The sequence below is a fragment of the Anser anser genome, assembly GCF_964211835.1.
Source record: "Anser anser genome assembly, chromosome: 10".
NCBI lineage: Eukaryota > Metazoa > Chordata > Aves > Anseriformes > Anatidae > Anser > Anser anser.
Window position 1 is genome coordinate 424,079 of NC_139730.1, and position 19,260 is coordinate 443,338.

General features: G+C 72.0%; 3 protein-coding genes across 4 annotated transcripts; 1 reads left to right on the forward strand and 2 right to left on the reverse strand.

Annotated features, from left to right (window-relative positions):
• Positions 1-2: 2 nt before the first annotated feature.
• On the reverse strand, positions 3-1,408 carry GDPGP1 (GDP-D-glucose phosphorylase 1). Its single transcript, XM_083850307.1, has 2 exons — positions 1,354-1,408; positions 3-1,204 (listed from the first exon to the last, which is right to left on the reverse strand). The coding sequence occupies exon 2, from the start codon at positions 1,184-1,186 to the stop codon at positions 77-79; it is 1,110 nt and encodes a 369-aa protein (XP_083706433.1). The 5' UTR covers positions 1,187-1,204; positions 1,354-1,408; the 3' UTR covers positions 3-76.
• Positions 1,381-4,333, forward strand: CIB1 (calcium and integrin binding 1). Its single transcript, XM_083850308.1, has 7 exons — positions 1,381-1,503; positions 1,768-1,802; positions 2,155-2,257; positions 2,606-2,759; positions 3,030-3,148; positions 3,227-3,315; positions 3,596-4,333. The coding sequence occupies exons 1-7, from the start codon at positions 1,408-1,410 to the stop codon at positions 3,615-3,617; spliced, it is 618 nt and encodes a 205-aa protein (XP_083706434.1). The 5' UTR covers positions 1,381-1,407; the 3' UTR covers positions 3,618-4,333.
• Positions 4,334-5,538: 1,205 nt separating this feature from the next.
• Positions 5,539-17,409, reverse strand: SEMA4B (semaphorin 4B). 2 transcript variants are annotated; one of them, XM_083850289.1, is made up of 15 exons: positions 17,306-17,409; positions 13,304-13,483; positions 10,472-10,632; positions 10,087-10,149; positions 9,896-9,994; positions 9,686-9,797; positions 9,451-9,567; positions 9,195-9,352; positions 8,516-8,697; positions 8,239-8,389; positions 7,891-8,101; positions 7,687-7,802; positions 7,290-7,453; positions 7,115-7,209; positions 5,539-6,971 (listed from the first exon to the last, which is right to left on the reverse strand). In XM_083850289.1, the coding sequence occupies exons 2-15, from the start codon at positions 13,404-13,406 to the stop codon at positions 6,196-6,198; spliced, it is 2,508 nt and encodes an 835-aa protein (XP_083706415.1). In that variant the 5' UTR covers positions 13,407-13,483; positions 17,306-17,409; the 3' UTR covers positions 5,539-6,195. The 2 variants fall into 2 exon arrangements, with proteins under 2 accessions (XP_083706415.1, XP_083706416.1); XM_083850290.1 differs by lacking the exon at positions 17,306-17,409 and having other exon boundaries at positions 13,304-13,510.
• Between the last annotated feature and the right edge of the window lie 1,851 nt (positions 17,410-19,260).

Here is a 19,260-nt window from a genome sequence, read left to right on the forward strand (position 1 = left end):
CCCCCCCCCCCCCCCCCCGGGCCACCGAGACGCCGGCGGGCGGAGCGGCCGGGCGGGCGGTCACGTGCCGGGGCGGTCACGTGTCCGGGCGGCGGCCCGCCGTGCCGGGCGGCGGCAGCAGCTCGGCCGCCAGGCGGCGCAGCTCGGGCTCGGGCAGCAGCGGGCGGCGCAGGGCGCGCAGCGCCTCGGCCTCCGACAGCGCCCGGAAGGCGGCGGCGGCCGGCAGCGGCAGGTACCCGGCCAGCTCGCACAGCGCCGCGGCCGGCACCGCCCCCGCCTCGGGCTCGGGCTCGAAGCTCGGCCGGCGCGGCCACAGCAGCACCCGCAGCCCCGGCGCCGCTGCCCCGCCCGCCGGCGGCGCGCCCCGCGTGGCGAACGCGTTGTAGGCCAGGCCCCGCGCCGCCAGGCCGCCCGCCAGGCCGCACACGGCCTCCGCCAGGCCCCGCAGGTCCGCGCCCGCCGCGTAGAAGAGGAGGGCGGGCGCCGGGACGTCCCGCAGCAGGGCCAGGCCCCGCTCGGGCAGCAGCGGCTCGGCGGGCGCCGACTCGACGCGCAGCGGGTGGGCCAGGTAGAAGGCGTGCAGGTGCAGGTGGTTGACGGAGGCCGAGGCGCCCAGGCTGTTGAAGCCCACGCGGAAGCCGGGCTGGGCGCTGAGCAGCACGGCCTCCAGCCCGAAGCGCAGCAGCTGCGGGGTGAGCGCCTGCGGCAGCCCCAGCGCCGGCTCGGGCAGCAGCAGGACGTGGCCGCGCTCCAGCGGGCTGACGTTGATGGCCACCAGCACGCGGTCGAGGGGCGGCGGGTCACCCCCGGCGCGGCGGCGCAGGCGCAGCAGCACCTCCCCGGGCCGGATCCGCGTGAAGTTGAACTGCCGCGGGTCGAAGGGCTGCGTCAGGCTGCGGATGGCCTGCGGCGGCCGGCGCTCGGTGGCGCGCTGCGGGTTGAGCTGCGCCACCAGGCCCATGGCGCCGGGCAGGACGCGCGTGGGCAGCTCCCCGAGGCGGTACCGGAACAGGCCCCGCGCCATGCGGTCCTGCCACGCGCCCAGCAGGGCCCGGTCGAAGCGGGACGGCGCGGCGCCGGGCCAGGCGACCCCCTGCAGCACGAACTCGTCCTCCCCGTACACGAAGTCCTCGGGCTCGGGGGCGTCCGGCGGCCCCGGCTGCTCCCCGCTGCTCGCCGCCGCCATGCTCGGTGCCACCGGGACCTGCCGGGGGGGCGGCCGGGTGAGCGCCGCGGTGCTGGGGCCGGCCCCCGGCCCCGCGCTGCCCCCGCCGCGCTGCCCCGCGCCCTCCCGCCGCGGTCCCGGTGCCCCCGCTCCCCCCGCTCCCGGTCCCGGTCCCGGCGCCCCCGCACCTGCCCACGTGCCGCGCGGCACCGGAGGCGGGGCGGGGCGGGGGGGGCGTTGCCATGGCAGCGGCAGTGACGTGCGAGGCGGAAGCGGCCCCGGGCGGCATGGGGGGCGCGGGCAGCCTGCTGCCGCGGGAGGCGCTGCGCGAGTACCAGGTGCGGGGGGCGGCACCGGCACCGGGACCGGGGGGCTGCGGGACCGGGGGGCTGCGGGGGCCGGGGCCGGGGGGGCTCCGGGGTCGGGGCCGGGGAGCACAGGGGATGGGGCCGGGCTCGGGAGGGGGACCGGGACCGGGACGCACAGGGACCGGGGGGCACAGGGGAGGGGGCCGGGGCCGGGCTCGGGGTCCCGCGGGGAGCAGCTCCCCGCCGAGGGCCCGGGGCCGCCCGGCTGGGCGCTGACGCGCGCTGTCCCCGCAGGAGCTGACCTTCCTGAGCAAGCAGGAGATCCTGCTGTGAGTGCCCGGGCCGCGCGGGGGGCTCCGCTCCGGGAGGGGGCTGCCCCGGGGCCGGGAGGGCCGGGAGGGCGGCCCGGGGCCGGGCCGAGCCTTTTCCCTGCCCGCGGGGCTGCCGGCGGCAGGGTGCGAAGGTCGCTGGGTGCGGCCGCCCCGGGCAGGGCGCCCGGCTGCTGCCCTGCGGGAGCGTCACCGGCTGCGGAGCGGGGCCGCCCGTGGCACGGAGGGGACGGGCGACGGGGCCGGGTCCTCGCCCCCCGGTGCCGGTCCCGGGAGCTGGCGCTTCCCCCCGGCCCGAGGGGCGCCCCGCGCCGCTCGCGCACAGAGCCTCTCTTGTTCTTGCCTCTTCAAGTGCCTACAAGAGGTTCAGTGAGCTGCTGCCAAAGGAGCAGAGGGAGAATGCCTGCTCCCTGCGCGTTCCCAAGAGCCGGATCCTGACGCTGCCCGAGCTGCGGGTACGGTGCCTGGCGGCAGCGGGACCCCGCGCTGCTCCCGGGGTGGGGTGCGTCTGGGCAGGGCACCGCTCACCCCTCGAGGGCCCCGTGGTGCCCACGCTCAGACCTTGCCGTGCTGCTCTGACCGACACTTGGGCAGCGTATCGCCCGCCCCATGTCAGCTGTGCCTACAATTGGATCCCTTGTCCCCTCCGTGCTGCTGGGCCGAGGGCGATGCTGCCCAGGGTGGCACAGCTGCACTGCGCACGAGGGCCTGGTGGCAGAGCGGGGCACCCCGTGTGTGCGGGGCAGTGCTCCACAGGGCCTGGCACCCGTGGGAGCCTGCCCTGAGCCCTCCCATCTCGGCAGGCAAACCCCTTCCAGCACCGGATCTGCAGGGTCTTCTCCACCTCAGAGGAGGGGGACGACAGCATGTCCTTTGAAGACTTCCTCGACATGCTGAGTGTCTTCAGCGACTCCGCCACCTCGGATATCAAATCCCACTACGCTTTCCGCATCTTTGGTAACTCTGGGGGCAGACGCAGTATTCTGGGATCCTCCCCCTGTGGTTGGGGACAGCCTGCAAGGGCTGGCAGGGCCCTCACGGTGCCCACAGCAGTGGCAGCTTTAGGGACTCCCTGCGGGGACCATGCATTCGGCAGGGCGTGCGTAAGATGTGCGGTGCCGAGTTGCCGTGCCTGCAGGTCATCCAGGCCCCCTCTTCCCTAAGCATGAGTGCTTCTGACTCGAGGCACGGGGGCCCTGCCGAGATGTAACTTTCCTCTCCCCAAAGACTTTGACGATGATGGGACTCTGGACAGAAAGGACCTGGAGAAGCTGGTCAACTGCTTGACAGGGCAAGGTGAGGAGGCCTCTCTGAGCAACGCGGAGATGGAGCAGCTCATCCAGAACGTGAGGACCATCAGGCTGGGCAGGGGTCGCTGCATGGTCCTGGCCACACAGAGCTCACTGCTTTTCTCTCCCCTGCAGATCCTGGAGGAGTCAGACATTGACAAGGACGGCACCATCAACCTCTCCGAGTTCCAGCACGTTGTCTCCCGCTCCCCGGACTTTGCCAGGTACTGTGGCCTGCAGTGGTGCAGTCCCAGGGGGCTCTGTCGAGGGGCTAGCCCACCCCGATTGCTGCGCTGGCTTTGGGGCAGAGCTCTCATGGGAGCAGTAAGGCAAGCCTATCCCTTACGAGGTCTCCTGTAACAGCGAAGGGAACTTCACCCCATGATAAATCTGTAGAGGCCCCTCTGGCACGGGGTGACAATGTGTCCCCAGAGCACTGGTTGCTCGCACACCGCTTGCTTCCAACACAGTGAGGAGATGTAGAACTTGTCGTGTCTCTTGCAGCTCCTTCAAGATCGTCCTGTGAGAGCCCTGCAGCTCTCCAGCAGAACTGCTTCTCTGGCTACCACAGCTCTTCATGGTCTCAGACATTTCCTCTTCCAGTGAGCAGGGCGGCAGAGGGCCCTGCGCCTCACCAGCCTGGTGGTACCGCAGTGCCTTAGGCAGGACTCTGCTCCTGCTCCCTTCTGATGCACAGCAGGCGTCTGCAGGGCTCTGCAGCCGATGAGTGGTCCTGGGACGCTGCCTTGCCACGGTCCTGGACACATCCACCAGACCAGGAGGCAGCAGCTCTGCTGCCTCAGGATCAGATTTTAACCCTTCATGAGCGCAGCTCTGCGGTGGGTCGGGGCTGGCACAGGGGTGCTCCTGGCTGGGGCCACGCTGCACCGAGCACAGCCCCTCTCACCGCTCACAGTACCAATTTGTGCCTTCCACTGCTCTTCCTCGGGGCCTTCCTGCACAACAGGGATTCTTCTGAGAAATAATCCACCTCGGATGCAATGTCCCAGCAGCGATGCTGTCCTCTTGCCACTCCGGAGCTGCGCCTCCCTGCTTGCAGGGCTGGCCCCGGGGCAGCAGGAGCCGCAGCCGCACTCTGCCTCAGCATCAGTGCACTCAGGGTCTGGTTTTCCTTTTCTTTTCCTCTCTGCCCCTCCTCGGGCTTGCATTCAGCTGTGGCTCTGCATGCTCTTCCTCTCTGTGCTTTGGAGAGGACAAATAAAGGGCTCTGGTTTCACCCTCTGCCTGGCCCTGCTGCTTTTGTCTCACTCCGGGGGACGGAGGAGGGGGGGACTGCCCCCAGCGCTGCAGGACCGGTGCCATGAGGGGTGCTGGGGACGCGGCCTCCTGCCAGGCCCCTCTGCCTGCGCCAGCTGCAGCTCCCAGGGACGGGGCCTGCGGGGGGCCCGGCGCTGCCGGGGGACAGCTCCCTCCTCGGGGGGACACCTCCCTCCTTGGGAGAACCGGGGGCTGTTTCCCAGCGCGCTCAGCGGGCGCTGCACAAAGAGCTCGGCTCTCAAGCAGGAGGCACAAAAGGAAATCCAGGGCAGGCGAGCAGCTACCTTTGCGGCGAGCGGCGCCGGGGCTTTGTGTCTGTTCATCCAGCGGGCTTCGCCCTGGCCGGCCGCCAGCCGCTGCAACGGCCCCACGCAGGGAGCCCGCGGCGCCCGGCCTCCCCCAGCGCTGCCACGGCTGCGCCCCGGCGGTGCCGGAGCCGTGGCCCCGGCTCTCAGACGTTTCTCACGTCCCAGCTCCCGGCGGTGCCGGCCCTTCCAGCTCAGTGCCCCGCAGTGCTGATGGTATCTGCCAGCCGCGGCCCGCGGCCCCAGGGGCTGTGTCTGCTGGCACGGCACCAGCCGACGCCTCCGGTGGCTTTTCTGATGTCCCAGAACAGGCTGGGCAGGAAGCTGGGCGCGCTGGTCCGGCCGGGAGCGAGGCAGTGCTGGTCCCGGGGGGGGGATCCTGCCCCAGCACGCCGGCTTGGTGCAGAGCTCGCTGCTTCCCAGGCGCGAGGGCTGGTGAGCGGCGCTGTGCCGTGCTGCCAGGTCCTTGCTCCAGCGCTGCTTCCCTGTGCCACAGCCGGGTCCCGCTGGGAAAGCGATGGGGGGGGTCTGCCTGCAGCCAGGCAGGGCAGGGACGGGAACAGTGGGGTCCTGGGATTGCCACAGCCCCTGTCCTGCCAGAGGCTGGCCCAGCCTCTGCCTCCCCCTCTCTTTCCTTCCCTTCCCCAATGCCTTCCTCAGCTGCTCGTGGTGCTGGGATGGCCGTGTCCCACTGCTTCGCGGCCACGCCGTGCAGCCTCCCACAGGGGGCCGAGCAGCCCCCTGTTGTTTTCCCCCAGACCTGGCAAGAGCTGGCTGCGGCTCCCCGCTGCAGGGCCACGGGGACAGTCCTGGCTCTGGGCACGGTCCCCAGCCCCGCCAGCCGCAGCAGCACACACGCGTACAAAGGAGACACCAGAACTTTATGTAAAAACCACAGACGTTTCTGCACACGCACATCGGGGAGCGCATGGGCGAGGGGCATGAGCCCTGCCAGCTCTTCACGGGGTGAGCTCTGCTGCCTGCTCCCCCCTCTCCCCAGGACACGATTCACATTTTCAACATATTAAAACCGAACCAAGCACAGACACACAGCACATGCCGCGGGGCCGCTGCGCTCTGGCACCACCCGGCCGCATGCGTGGCTCTGAGTCCCGCAGCGGGACGTCACAGTGAGTCAGGGTTTAGGGGGGGGCTGCGGCCGACCCCCCCCCGCCCTCTGCATAGACGGGTCCGGGGCTGCGCCGGCAGCCCGTGCCGGGCACCGTGTCCATCCCGTGGCAGGGACGCAGGGCTGCGGGAGGAATCCCACCCGTCCCTGGAAGGCACGCGATGCCCCTCTGCGCCAGGAGCCGCCGGCCCCATCCCAAGGCGTGGGGCTGGAGCTGAGGTGGTGCCCGGGCAGCGCCCCAGGACCTCCGGCAGTTGAGCACGTGGCGTGGTGGGCGCGGGCTCCGGGCATGCACACACAGATGAACACCGATCCCAGCCGCGGCACCGCGGGCCGGCGAGGCTCAGCAGAGCAGAGGCAGTCATGCGCAAGGGGGCTGGGCTCATCCCCCGTCACACCACCGAGTCCTGGATCTCAGAGCCCAGGCGCACCCGGGGTCTTTGGCAGGCTGGAGACACCTCCACGAAGCTGTCCCGGACGTGGAGGGGCCTCTTCTCCGACTCGGAGAAGGCGCGCGTGGTGCCCGGGGGCTCGTGCACGGGGGTGCTGACGATGTAGTTGTCCTGCAGGGCCTGGTAGCCCTTGTGCTCGGGCACCGCGCTGGGCAGGCTGCTGCCGTTCAGGGGCAGGCTCTCCACGGGCTTGCGGGGCGGCTTCTGGTGCCGGCCGGGGTCTGCGGGCTCCAGCAAGGCTTTCATGCCGTCGCGGTGCCGGTGCAGGAGGAAGAGGGCCAGCACGAGCACGGCCGTGGCGAAGAGCACGCACATCACCAGGAACTCAGTCCAGTAGGTCTTGCCGTCCAGCCGGGCTGCGGCACTGCCCACTGCCGAGGTGCTCCGCGAGGTGCTGACGGCCTCCAGGGCATCCCGGCCGGCGGACACCTTGCTGCCGGCCTCCAGCGGCCCGTGGGCCAGCTCCTGCACGCCCACGCAGTAGCTGGCCATCAGCTTGCGGAAGCCTTCCTCCAGCGACCAGCACTCGTAGGTGCCCGCCCGCTCGGGGCTGCCCACCAGGATGAGGGCCCCCTCGGGCAGCACCAGGTAGGAGGCGTTGACAGGGGCGCCGTTGTGCAGCCAGCGCCGCGAGGCCAGGTTGGAGAGCAGGCGGCACGGCAGCGGGCGCACCGCGTTAGGCGGCAGCTGGATCTGCTGGCACGGGGTGCCCGAGGCTGCGGGGAGACAACCCGCGGGGACGTCAGCAAGGCTGCGGGACCCTGCTGCTGTGGGTGCTGGGGGAGCTGAGGGGGGCCAAGCAGGGGCCTGGGGCCGGCAGCAGCCCCTGCCGCAGGGCAGCGCCCTGGCAGCATCTCACCTGGGGTCAGAAGGATGCGGGGACGGGGCTGGGACACGTTGGCCGACTGGCAGAGCCGCTCCGTGTCAGCGCCTTCGATGTCCTGGGCCCAGAGCCTGGGGCAGAGGAAGGGGGGGTCAGGGTGCTGGGGGCTGCAGGGGGCTGGGTGCAGCACTTCCCGGGGTGCGGCACTTACTGGGGGTGCGCCGAAGGGTGCAGGGCGGTGCTGCGGCAGGCGCCCCGGCTCCAGGCGCAGAAGGGGTCCCGCGCCAGCACGCACTCGCCACAGCTGCGGTACAGGCTGCAGTTGGCAAAGGGCACCTGAGCCACCGCCGCGTAGGAGGCTGCGTAGACCAGGCCCTGCAGTGGGGAGGCAGGAGGGGGTCAGTGTCACAGCCCCGGCCCCAACACCTGTGGCAGGGCCGGATCCCAGCCCTCCGGGGCTCTCCAGCCTTGGGCTCGGAGTCACAGCTCCCAGCACAGCGGGGGCCTGGCAAGGAGGGAGAAAGTGATCCCCAAACCACGAGCAGATCCCTGCCCCTCGCAACACCTCCCCTTGCTCCAACCCCACAGCGCCCGTGCCCGGCCCCTGCCTGGTCGTGGTCCAGCAGCAGCTGCAGAACGGGCTGCCCGGCGGGGAAGAGGTGGATCTCCTCGATGATGTGCACCCTGTGGTTCACATGCACAGCCTTGTGCAAGCGGCCGTCGTCTGCAAACACAAGGCCCGTGCTGAGTGGGGCTGAGGGCACGCGGTGCCTGTCCCATCCCGCCCCGTCCAGCCCCCGGGCTGCACCCACCCGTGCCCAGGAAGAGGACGTCGTAGGTGCCGTGGAGGCCCTGCGCGCGGTGGACGCCGATCTGCTGGTAGCGCAGGCGGCTCTGCAGCAGCAGTGGCTGGCTCCGGACGGGGCTGTCCATCAGGAAATGGTCCTTGATGAAGTTCAGCACCCGGTCCGGCATCTGGAGGGACGAGTTGATCTTCAGGTGCCGCGTGTGGCTGGTGATGCACTGGGGAGAGAGGAGGGGGTCAGCCGGGGTGTGGGGCAGCGGGTGGCCCTGCCGCCACTGCCAGGACCCAGAGGGATGGAGGTGGCGGCGGGCGCAGGGGCTGCCCCCGTCCTGCAGTTGTGCCCAGGGGCACGTACCGTGCCTGGACGGGGCTCCGGCACGGGGCTGGTGTCCGTATACCACTGCTGTGTCTCGCGGTTCACCTCCTTGTAGAGCCCGCTGAAGGCCCTCTGCACGCTGCGGATGGGGAAGGCGCACACCGCCGAGCTGCCCAGGCCACCCTTGTTCCTGGGGAGAGGTGAAGCCCACGGCAGGGTCAGGCACCGCGGCTCCGCTGAGCCTCACACGCCTCTGGGAACCCAGGGGTGGCTGGAGCCGACCCCGCTGCCCCCTGCGCCCCCCCGCGCCGCTCACCACTGCGAGGTGAAGACCCCGTAGAAGACCGTCTCCTTCCAGCGCAGCTCCCCCGGCGTGAGCACGAAGACGTCCTGCAGCACGTTGAAGGGGAAGCCGTCCTCCGGGTGCGAGCAGAGCAGCTGTGCCTTCAGGAAGGTCGTCCACCGCCTCTGCAGCACCCGCTCCCCGCCCTGGTCCCCCTGTGCAGGCACCGGGGGGTCAGGGCATGGGGCACGATGGCTCTGCTGCCCCACGGGGGAGCCCCACGGGGATGCCCCCATGCTGCGGAGCCCCCCGGGCTGGCTGAGGGGACAGGGGCTCCGTCTGTCCACGCGGCAGCGCTGAGGCCCTGGCCAGAGCAGCCCCAGGGCTAGGGAGGCACAAGCAAAGCAGCGTGCACAGGAGAAGGGAAATGCAATCCCGGAGGAGGACGGGTTTGTGTCCCCTACATCGGGGGGCACAGGAGGCAGGGAAGGGCTGCTGCTACCAGTGGGGCAAGCAGGGGCAACAAGCTTGAGCTGGGCTGGGCACCGTGGAGCTGTAACTGCCCCGGAGGGCTCCCCCGCAGGTGCTGGTCCCTTCCCAGGGACAGACATGTGCAGGGTGGTCCCACATCCCTACCCCCTACCCCCTGCCCCGCATCAGCGACATGCCGGGCACATCCTCCCCACGTGTGCCCCCGCTGCCCCGCGCCCACCTTGCACACGCGTGCGATGCGTGAGACAATGGTGTTCTCGAAGTAGTCAAACTCCTTGCCAGTCTCGCTGAAGAAGAAGTAGACCTTGTCGTCGTCACCCTCGGGGTTGCCGGCAGGCAGGCTCTCCCGCAGGTAGGCTGAGCCCACGAAGACTGGGTCTGGGGGCACAGGCGCCTTCAGCACCACCCCGTCCCCGTCCCTGCACCTCCCCTGGCCCAGGGCCGACGACCCGACCTGCCGTCCCAGCCCCCCTCACCCTGCAGCCAGTTGAGGGAGTTCTCCGTCTTGAGGGCGATGCGGCTCTCCTGGCTGCGGTAGATGGTGGGCTCGTTGCCCTGGAAGTTGCTGACGGTCCCGGCATAGAGCTCGCCGTCTGACAGAGAGAAGCTCCTGCTGGGACCCAGCACGGACACAGACCCGCTCCCACCGGGGCTGCCCGTGCCTGGCCCTGGTTCGGCCCGCCGCAGAGGACGAGGGTGCGCGTGCCTTACCGACCATGACGGCGGTGGACCGGTACTCAGGGTCGAAGGGGCAGCGTCCCTTCCCGTCTTCCAGCAGCACCCTTCCTGACGCATCTCGCTCCAGGCTGAAGTGCTGCACGTTCTGCGAGGGGACGGGGCTGTGAGCACGGCACGGCGCCCGCCTCCCACCCTGGGGACTCGCGGCCCCACAGGGCCCCCCGGCACCCTCCCCATGCTCACAATGTAGGCGCAGGCGGGGCTGAAGGCGCAGGTCCCGCAGGTGTAGAGGTGGGTGCTGTTCAGCTGCAGCAGCATCTTGATGTAGTTGTGACAGTCCCTCTGCAGGGGGAGGACAGGGCTCAGCCACCGCGCCTGCAGGTGCAGCGCACGGGGCACTGCCGGCCCCAGGCAGCACATCCCGCTGGGCTCACCTGGGGGTCCTTGCCCTTGAACACACACTGCCTCTTCTTCTCCTCATCCGCACCCCACGGCAGCTGCAGAGAGGGGACAGTCACTGGGAGCCCCCGTCACCGGCTGGCTCCCTGACACCCCTCCTGGGGCTGGCAGAGCTTGGCCCCAGCACCGGTGTCCTCCCTTGGCTCCATCCCACACGGGGCCGGCGAGGCAGCTGCCGCCTGGGGCTGAGCACCCGCTGCCAGCACAGCTGGGGCAGCAGCCTCCTCGCTGTCCCAACCGGCTGCAAAAAGCGCCAGGTCTTGCACGGAAGGGAACCCGCGCCGAACTTGGGCTCGGTGTCCCCAGCCCTCCCCGGGGCTCCGTGGTCCTGCGGGGCTCGGCCCCTCCGCACGGGCTCACCCTGCGGGCCGGTGCGCCGGGCTGGAAGTGGCTGGTGTTGACGGCGAAGAGCACCTCGCGCGCCCCCAGGTAGAGGGTGCCGCCGTCCGGGCTCAGCAGCAGCGCCGTGTAGTTGGACACGCCGGGCACCTTGAAGCGGTGCACGACCCGCTCGGCAGAGTCTGCGGGGGAGAGCGAGGGATCAGCACCGCGCACGCTGCTCTGGGCTGCGCGCACCACACCGACCTCCGCAGCGGCCGTGACACGAGGCAGAAGGCAGCAGACTGAGATGGGGCAGCTCCCCTCGCCCTTCGCTGAGGGACCTGGCAGCTTGGGCCGGGCTGGCTGCGCCACAGCCGGCTGCACCCCCGGCACCGCAGCGAACCACAAACAGCTGCAATAACACCCGAGGGCGACGTCTGCACTGCTGTGAGCACGGGCTGCAGCATCCTGGCCCCCGGGGATGGCCCCGGGGCGCACAGCACTGCAGGCACTCTGCCCAGCACAGGGCAGCGCGGCCCCTCGGGGCTCAGCCCTGCAGCCAGCCCTGGGGGGACCCCCTCCCGCAGAGCCCCCCGGCACTGCCCCAGCAGCTGCCCGCACCAGCCCTGGGCAGCGGCTGAGTCAGGCGAGCGCCTGTCCCGCGTGGGTGGCCTTGCCCCGGAAGCCCTTCCTCTCCCGCCAGCAGCCCTCTGATTCAGACGGCCTCGCTGTGTCAGTGGGACACGTCGGGCTGACTCACGCTGCCAACTCCCTCACCCCTGACCCACAGCTCCCCGGGGATGCCCCGACCTGCCCGGCCCCTGCTCAGTGCCAGCTGCTGCACGGACTCTGTCCGGTGCGCTCGGGTGCTGGCAGCGCTGCCGGGGCAGGACCCTGCTCCTCTCCCTGCTCTCCTGCTGGCACCACTGCAGCCAGGGCGAGCATGGGGGGGCACAACACAGCCCCGCAGGGACACAGCACTCCCAACCCCGATCCCCACCTGCTGTGCCTGACAAGCACCCTGGGCTCCCTCCCCAGAAGGCACGGCACAGCCCTTCCCCGATCCCGGCAGCCTGGGCACAGTCCAGGGCACCTGGCCCAGTGCCTGCCCTCTGACGCCACCTCCCTTGGGGCAGCACAGAGGGAAGGATGCCCCAGGGAGCCGCATCCTGCCAAGGGGTCCCGTGCCCAGGTGTCAGGGCTACGCCACCCGTGGCAGGTGCAGCGCGGCCAGCAGAGGGGCAGCAGCAGCCCCTGCACCCCGCAGAGCTCTCCCAGCCTGGGAGCTCTGGAGCCTGTGCTGGCTGCCAGGGGGACCTGTTAGGACAAGACCTGCTTCTTCCAGACAAACCTGCTGGAGGCACATCCAGCCGCTCAAGGGGAGCAGCTTGCCTGCTCCTCCCCCCTGCCAACCGCAAGCCCCACACAGGAGCCACTTTTGGATGCACGCTGCTGCCGGCACCCCCTGCCCGCTCCTGCAGTGGCACTGGGGGGATCTAGGTCGGGACCCCCAGGTTCCCCCCACAGCCATGAGCCCAGGCTGCAGCCGCTGCCAAAACAGCCTCTGCAGGCGGGCAGAGCTGGGCCAGAACCGGTCTGTGCACGCACGGTGTGGCACGGCACGGTGTGGCAAGGCACGGTGCCGAGCTGGGCTGTCCCGCTGGCTCCGGGGGCTCCCATCCATCCCAACCCACTCAGCAGGTCCCAGATCTGCTGGTGCCACCACAACTGTGGCCGGCGGTCACGGGAGCACGTGGCAGGGCCACGTCCACGCCGATGAACCACAGCACACGGAGCCAGAGAGCACTCCCGTGCCAGAACCGTCCTGACCCAAAGCCACCGCGCCCTCCCCAGCTGTCCCCAGCCAGGAGCCAGCGAGGGACAGGCACCGCTCGCCAACGGCAGCTGGATTTAGCCACCTCTGGGAGCCCAGCGAGCCTCAACACTTGTGGGCTGCCCACGCCACAGCCTCAGTGCCGGCCAATGGAGCCGGGCCCGTGGCTGCCGGTGCCAACCCGAGCTGCCCCCAGGAGTGTCCTGACGCTGACCCCCCCCCAACGTCAACCGGTGGCACGTAGCCCCAGGCAGCAGCCAGGAGGGGCTCTGCAGGGCGAGGGGGGGCTCTGCCTGCCAGGACCCCACTTGCCCTGGGCCGCCCCTCCCCAGCCCCTTCCCCAGCCCAGTCCAGGGCCAGGGGGTCCCAGAGCTCCTGGGGCCGGGCACGGCGAGGGGCTGCGCAGACCCCCAGCCGTGAGGGGGTCCCGCAGGCACCCTGGCTGCCGTGGCGGGGCCGGAGCTGCGTGGAGTGCCAACGGGCAGAGCCCCTGTGGCCGGCTCGCCCCCTCCCACGCTCACGCACCCCGTGCGCGGGGGACACGAGCACCCTGCCCCAGCTCCGAGCACCCTGCCCCAGCTCCGTGCTCCCCGACCGCCGCGCCTGCAGCCCGGGGGCTCTGCCCCATGCCCACCACGCAGCCCCCGCCGCTCCCCGCGTGTCCGCGCTGCCGGCAGCCCCCGGAGCGCAGCGAGCCCCGGCTTGCCGGGCTGGCTGGGAGGGAGCTGTGCAGGCTCAGCACCCCGCGGGCTGTCACAAGGCGTTTCCACGCCGGGGCGGCGGGGCCGGCTCCGTCCCACGGCCGGGGGAGGCCAACCCCGGTCCCGGTCCCGGTCCCGGTCCCGGCCGAGCGGGCGGGGGCAGCCCGCGCCCCCCAGGGGCGGCCGTCGGGCACGGCGAGATGCTCGGGGCAGCCCCGCCGCCGGGGCTCCCCCCCGCGCTCCCGGACGGGGTCCCACGGGTGCCGGCGGCGGGGTGCCCGGCCAGCCCCCGGGCCCGCCCCGTCCGTCCCCCCGCGCAGCCCCGCAGGCACTCACCGTAGGGCAGGCTGACCCGCGGCACCGGCTCCTGCGCCGCCGAGAGCAGCAGCGCCGCCAGCACCGAGTGCGCCAGGACGGGCAGCGCCGGCCGCGGCGCCATGGCGAGCCGAGCCGGGCCGGGCCGGGCCGAGCCGGGCCTCCGCGGCGTCCCGCGAAGCCGCCCCGGGCGCTGCAGACCTGTGGGGAGAGAGGGGCTGAGCGGCGCGGCTCGGCTCGGCTCGGCACCGCCCCCCGCCCCCCGGCCCCGGCCCGCCCCGGCCCGCCCCGGCCCGCGGGGCTCCCCGCCCGCCCGCTCGGGCACCGGCACGGGGCGCAGCGCCCAGCCCAGCCCCGCCGAGCCCAGCCCCGCGGCCTCCTCCCCGCCCCGCCGGGACCCGCTGCTGGGCACCGCAGCCCCCCGGGGAGGGGGCACCGTGCCGCGGGCTTCCCCGGCGGTGCCCGAGCGCCTCCGCTCCGGCTGCGCCCCGAGCCGCCCGCCCGCGCTCCCGGCACAGCCCAGCGCCCGCCGCCCTGCCGGGGGGACGCAGCCTGGGCCGCAGCATCCCCGGGGCAAGGCTCGCTGCCGCCGGTGTCCGCGGCGGGCGGCACCCCGCGGCGCAGGGCAGGGGCGCTGCCAGCCCCGACGGGCTGTCCCCGGGGGCGCGGGGCCGGGCCGCGGGGGGCTCGCCGCCCCCTCACAAAAGCACACGCAGACCCCCAGAGAACCGCCGCGCTCGTCCAGCGGTTGCCATGGAAATGTGTTATTAATGACAGCTGCTTATTTTGCCATGGCAACAGGGGGGAAAGGGAAAGGGTCTCTCCTCGGCAGCCCTCCCGGGGCCGAGGCCCGCCCAGCCACTTCGCTCCTATGCCTGGGGCAGAGCCCCTGGCTGCCTGCTGGGCCAGCCCCGGCCCTGCGCCCCTGGGCCATCGCCCCCCCAGCAGCAGGGCCCCTTGTGTGAGCCCCCCGCCCGGGAGGCGCCCCCACACTCCTGGCAGGGCTGTGCCCCGCTTCCCCGCTCTGCCAGTGGGACACGACCGGACGGTGCCCGCTCCGGGGCCAAACCTGGCGCCCAGTGACTGGGGCTACCAGCGGGGCCCCTGCCTCCCTCCTTGGCTCGGCTCCATCCCCGCTCCCGCTGCGGCCGCCATCCCTTCCTGGGCACGGGCCGGGGCTCTACCCCACCTGCCTTATCAGCACCCTTTGCCCGGGAAGCGCCACAGACAGGGCCGTGACTCTGCGTCACAGGGCTGGGCAGCATCACCCTGCGTGGGGTGGGAGAGTGGACGCTCGCCCCTGCAGCGATGCCCCCCCTGCCTGCTGCAACCCCGGGGGTTCCCGCAGGGGCCCTGAGGACCTGAGCATCGCCTGCGCGTGGCCACGGGAGCGCAGTGCCAACCCCCTGGTGTGACGGCACGCAGCAGTGGGAACCCCCGGGGGAGGACGGCCGCTCTCAGGCCAGGCGGGCAGGACAGGCAGGGCAGGGTGGGCAGGACAGGCCGGGCAGGGTGCCCCAGCCCAGGCTGCCTGGCCGGGCAGGAGCAGGGCAGCGGGGCGAGTCCGGAGCCTGCGCCTTTAAGCGCCTGCCGGCAGCACGTCTGGAACAGCTCCCCAGCCCGCTGCTGGCAGCCCGGCCTGTTTACGACAAACTCCCATTTATCTCCTCCGCCTGCCCACGCAGGCTGCCAGCGCGGGGCAGCGCGAGGGGCACCCTGCAGCACCGTGCCCCTCGCTCGGCGCGCAGGCGCAGCACCCGGGCGGGCATGTGCGTGCCTGCGTGCCCTGCGCAGCTCTGCCTGTACCTGCACGCACATGTGCGGCCGCCGTGCCAGCCCTCCCGCCCCTCCACCTGCAACAGCGGTTAGGGATGGGGAAATTGCTCGGGGTGTCGGGCCCGGGCAGCACCAAAACCTGTGGCCTAGGGTCAACTGGCAGGCGCGCTGGTGGTTTTTGAACCAAATTCCCACGCTGAAGCCCTCCGCCCTGCTCCTGCAGGTGGCTGGGAAGGCAGCGCAGAGCCATGCTGCTGCCTGCGAGGAGCTGGGGCCAGAGCCGCCCCGCTGCTGCCGCCTGCGTGCTCAAGCCCTGCTCATCAACCTGCCCCGGCACGGGCACGGCACAGGCACATCCCCTGCTTGGAGACTCCAGCCGCGCTTACACACAGCCTACACACACAGGCTTTTCCTCCTGACCCACATCTCCCGGGGACGGCGCGCACGCCCCCAGCTCGGCTCCCTCCTGGAGGCTGCCAGACAGCACCAGGCCGTCCTCGCAAGACCCCCTCCTCCCCCCAGCCGCGCACACAGGCAGAGCGGGAGCGCGCTCGCACGCACACCTGCAGCCGCGCGCGCTGCCGGGCCCTGCTGATTCACGCACAGATGCTCCCAGCCCCAGCTGCTCAGTGCCAGCAGCTCAGAGAAGGACGCGTGTCCCGCTGGAGCAGGGCTGCCTCGGGAGGCACAGCCGCGGTCAGCGCGGCGGGGGGAGCGCGGAGCACGCACGCCTGCTCTGCTTCGCTGCACGCCGGCAGGCAGCGGGGAAGAGGCCCCGCTCGGGACCAGGGGCTGCGGCAGCTTCCAGCCGCGGTGCAGGAGGGGCACCCTGAGGCCCAGGGCCCCTGGGCATCTTACCGGTTCTGCAGGCACCGGCCGTGCCCCCTGCCGAGCCGGGGGCCTCCCAAGGGGCTGCAGCCCTGCTCCCACCTGCCTGTCCCTGTGCCCCACACCTCCCCAGCCAGCTCTGGCCCCACCACCTGGACGTCCCTTCTCTTTGTCCAGGTGCTGGCCCCACGCTGCCCTGCAGAGTCCCCTTTGGCCCTGTGGCAGGGGCCCTCTGGACCCTACAAAATGCAGCCATCCCCCCTCCCTTGCCCCATTCTCCTGTACAATCTGTGTGCCTGCCGGTGCATGCTGCTGGCCTGCGAGGCTGCAGGACACGTGGGACACTACCCTCAGCCCCAGCTGCTTGTTGGGCACCACTGGCACAGGGCAAAACTGAGACACCGAGCACCCCTTGGAGCGCTGGGATGTGGTGGTCTCCGAGCCCAGGTACTTCTGCTCCCAGGGTGCAGGAAACAGGGGGCCCTGGCTCAGGGATACGTGACCCCTTCCCAGCCAGCCCTGGCCCCACAGAGTTTAGGCCAGTGCTGGTGTTCTTTGGCCCTGCTCCCCCCACCCCACAGCAGCACCCTTCACTGCGGTGCTGCCTGCAGGAAGAGGGGGTCCCTGACTCCATGACCTCTGTGGCCCCCGCTTTACCTGTGCCCCCAAGCCCAGAGGCTGCTGAGGTACCTAACACCATCGGGCGCAGCCGGCACACCTGGGACACGCAGCACGTGTGCAGCCTGCAGGCATCCCGGCGCTGTGCACACATCCACACACGTGGCACACGCAGCACACACGCGTGCCCCATACCTGACACCGAGTGAGCGCACACGCCTCCTTACAAGAAACCCAGACGTCCGTCCAGAACACTTCCTCGGGCAAGCACCGCGCGTACCGCGCGCCCGACACACATGTAAACACACGCACGGTGGCTTACGGGAGGCACACACCCCACCCTGCAAACACACACACCTGGGAACGCCCCCGGTGAGCACAGCCCCACGCTCTGGGGCGGGCAGCCATCCACACACGTAGCCCCGAGTGCTCCTGCACCCTGCACGCGCAGCCACACGCACGCTGCACAGCTATCCACGCACGTTGCACGCACGCTGCACACACACAGGCCCTCTGCCACCCCCGCGCCCCGGCAAACCCAGGGCAGTGGCCGCCCCTGCACACACACATCGCGTGGGGAGCCCCGTGCAAGCGCCCGCACATCGCCTTGCACGCCCTGTGCACGCACACGGCTCCCCCCGCACACAAGTGCTCGCCCAGCAGCGCACACCTCCCCCCGCACACCCCTCCCGTGCACCCCCCCTTGCACGCTCACACACACACGCGCTCACACACGCACACACACACACACACACACACACGCGCTCACACACCGCCCCCCCCCCGCGCCCCGCCGCTTACCGGCTCCGGGCGCGGCGCGGCGGGACCCGCCTGCAGCGCGGGGCGGCTCCGGGGCTCCCCGCCCGCGGCGGGGCGCGGGGCGGCTCCGGGGCGGCTCCGGCTGCTCCGCCCGCCGCTCGCAACAAAGGGCCGCCCCGCCCGGCCGCCCCCGCCCGCGGCTCCGCCACCGGCAGCGCTGCCGCCGTCCCGCCCCGCCGGGGCTCGGGGGCGGGGGGCCGGGGAGGGGGCGGGCGTTGTTCCTGCCTCGGGGGGCTGAAGCCGGGGCAGCCCCGGCCCTGGGCGGCGGGAGCGGGGAGCCCCGCCTCTGCTCGGGGGCGGCGGGGGGTCCCGGGGTGGGGGGTCCCTGGCACGATGCCGCTCGCCCCAGCAGCGCCGGCTGCACGGCGGCCAGCGGAGCCCGGGGCCGGTGGGGAGCGGGGCCCTGCGGGGTCCTGCAGCACGGCTGCTGCGGGGGGCCCTGCCCGGGGCGAGAGCCTGGGGTCCCCAGTACGGGGAGGGGAGTGCTGCCCCAGCAGCCGGGGTGTTGGTGCTGCGAGGTGGGTGCAGGGACACCAGGTACGAGCGCGTGTGGCTGCAGGCGTTGCCGTGAGGCCCCGGCGGTGATGTGCAGCTCCGGGCGTTCTGCAGCAGCACATGGCTGCAGGTGTCTGCTCGGTGGTACAGGGCTGGAGGCTGCTGGCCGGGTGCCATCGGTGAGCAGAGCCGATGGGGTTTCGTGGGCCTGAGCTGGTGCTTGGGGCAGCCGGAGGGGGGCCCTGCCCAGCCCGGGGGTAGGCAGGGTGGGGGTGGCCGGGCACCGGGCACAGAGGGAGGAACGGGGCAGGGGGCTCAGCCGTTGGGGTGAGGGGAGCCGGGCACATGGCTGTGCCCCAGCACAGGGGTCCAGTGGGCTGAGTCCCCCCAGCCTGCGACCAGAGCTGTGGCAGCAGCACCAGCCCTGCAGGGAGTAGGTGCTGTGAGCGAGCACCAAGCTGCTGCCCAGCGCTGGGCCAGGCAGGGACACGGGGCCAGTCAGCCTCAGCCCTACACCTCCAGGCTCCCCATCCTCCTTTGTGGAGGTTCCACTTGTGTTTTCAGCTGCGCCATGTCCCCAGGCGCTGCCATCTGCTCTGCCTGATGTCACGCTGCGTCCCTGGGGTGGCCGTGCCGCCCTGCCCCGCGTGGCCCTGGCTGCCCCTACCCAGTGGGGATGGGGTCCCTGCAGCTGCTGCCTCTGTGCAGCCCATGGGCCCTAGAGTGGGGGGGTGAGGTGTGGGGTTGCTGTATGGGGGCAAAGACAGCCCCCCTTCCCTCCCCGGATCCTTGCTGTTCCTCTGGCTGGGCTCTCAGTGCCCCAAAAAGCTGGAGTCAGCCTGCCTGCACGCGCTGCTCCCCACGCAGGGCTGGCTGGAGCATGGCCCCGGCCCCCACAGCGAGCCCGGCCAGCCCGCACAGACCCTCCTGGGGCCACCCAGCTGCGGGGGGAGCTGCTCTGGCAGCAGCCTGGGGCGTGTGGGCTGGGCTCCGGCCAGGGATGCCTCCTTTGTTCAAAGGCAGCCCTTCCCTGGGCCGGTGCCACATGGCTGCTCCGTCAGCACGGCCGGAGCCTGCACGCCCGGGGCCGCGCTGTCCTGACCTCGTCCCTGCGAGAGCCCGGTCACTGGGAGGCTGCGACCGCAGGCTTGGCAGGGCTGCAGCCGGTGCCGTGGGGCAGCCCCAGGCCCTGTGCTGGGGTGACGCCGCTGGCCCCCTGCTGTGGGGCAGCCCCACGGCGCTGTCCCTGCGGCTGCAGGGCTGTGCGCGGGGCAGGGTGCTGTGGGAGGGTGCTGTGGGAGGGTGGTGGGACCCAGCTCCCACACGCTGCCCCGGAGCAGCGGCCCCCCGCAGCCGGCAGCCCCGTGGGCTGCGGCTCTGGTTAATGTTAAAGCCAACAGACGTCAGCGCCGGGCCCTGCCTCCTCTCCGCAGCCCCTCTGC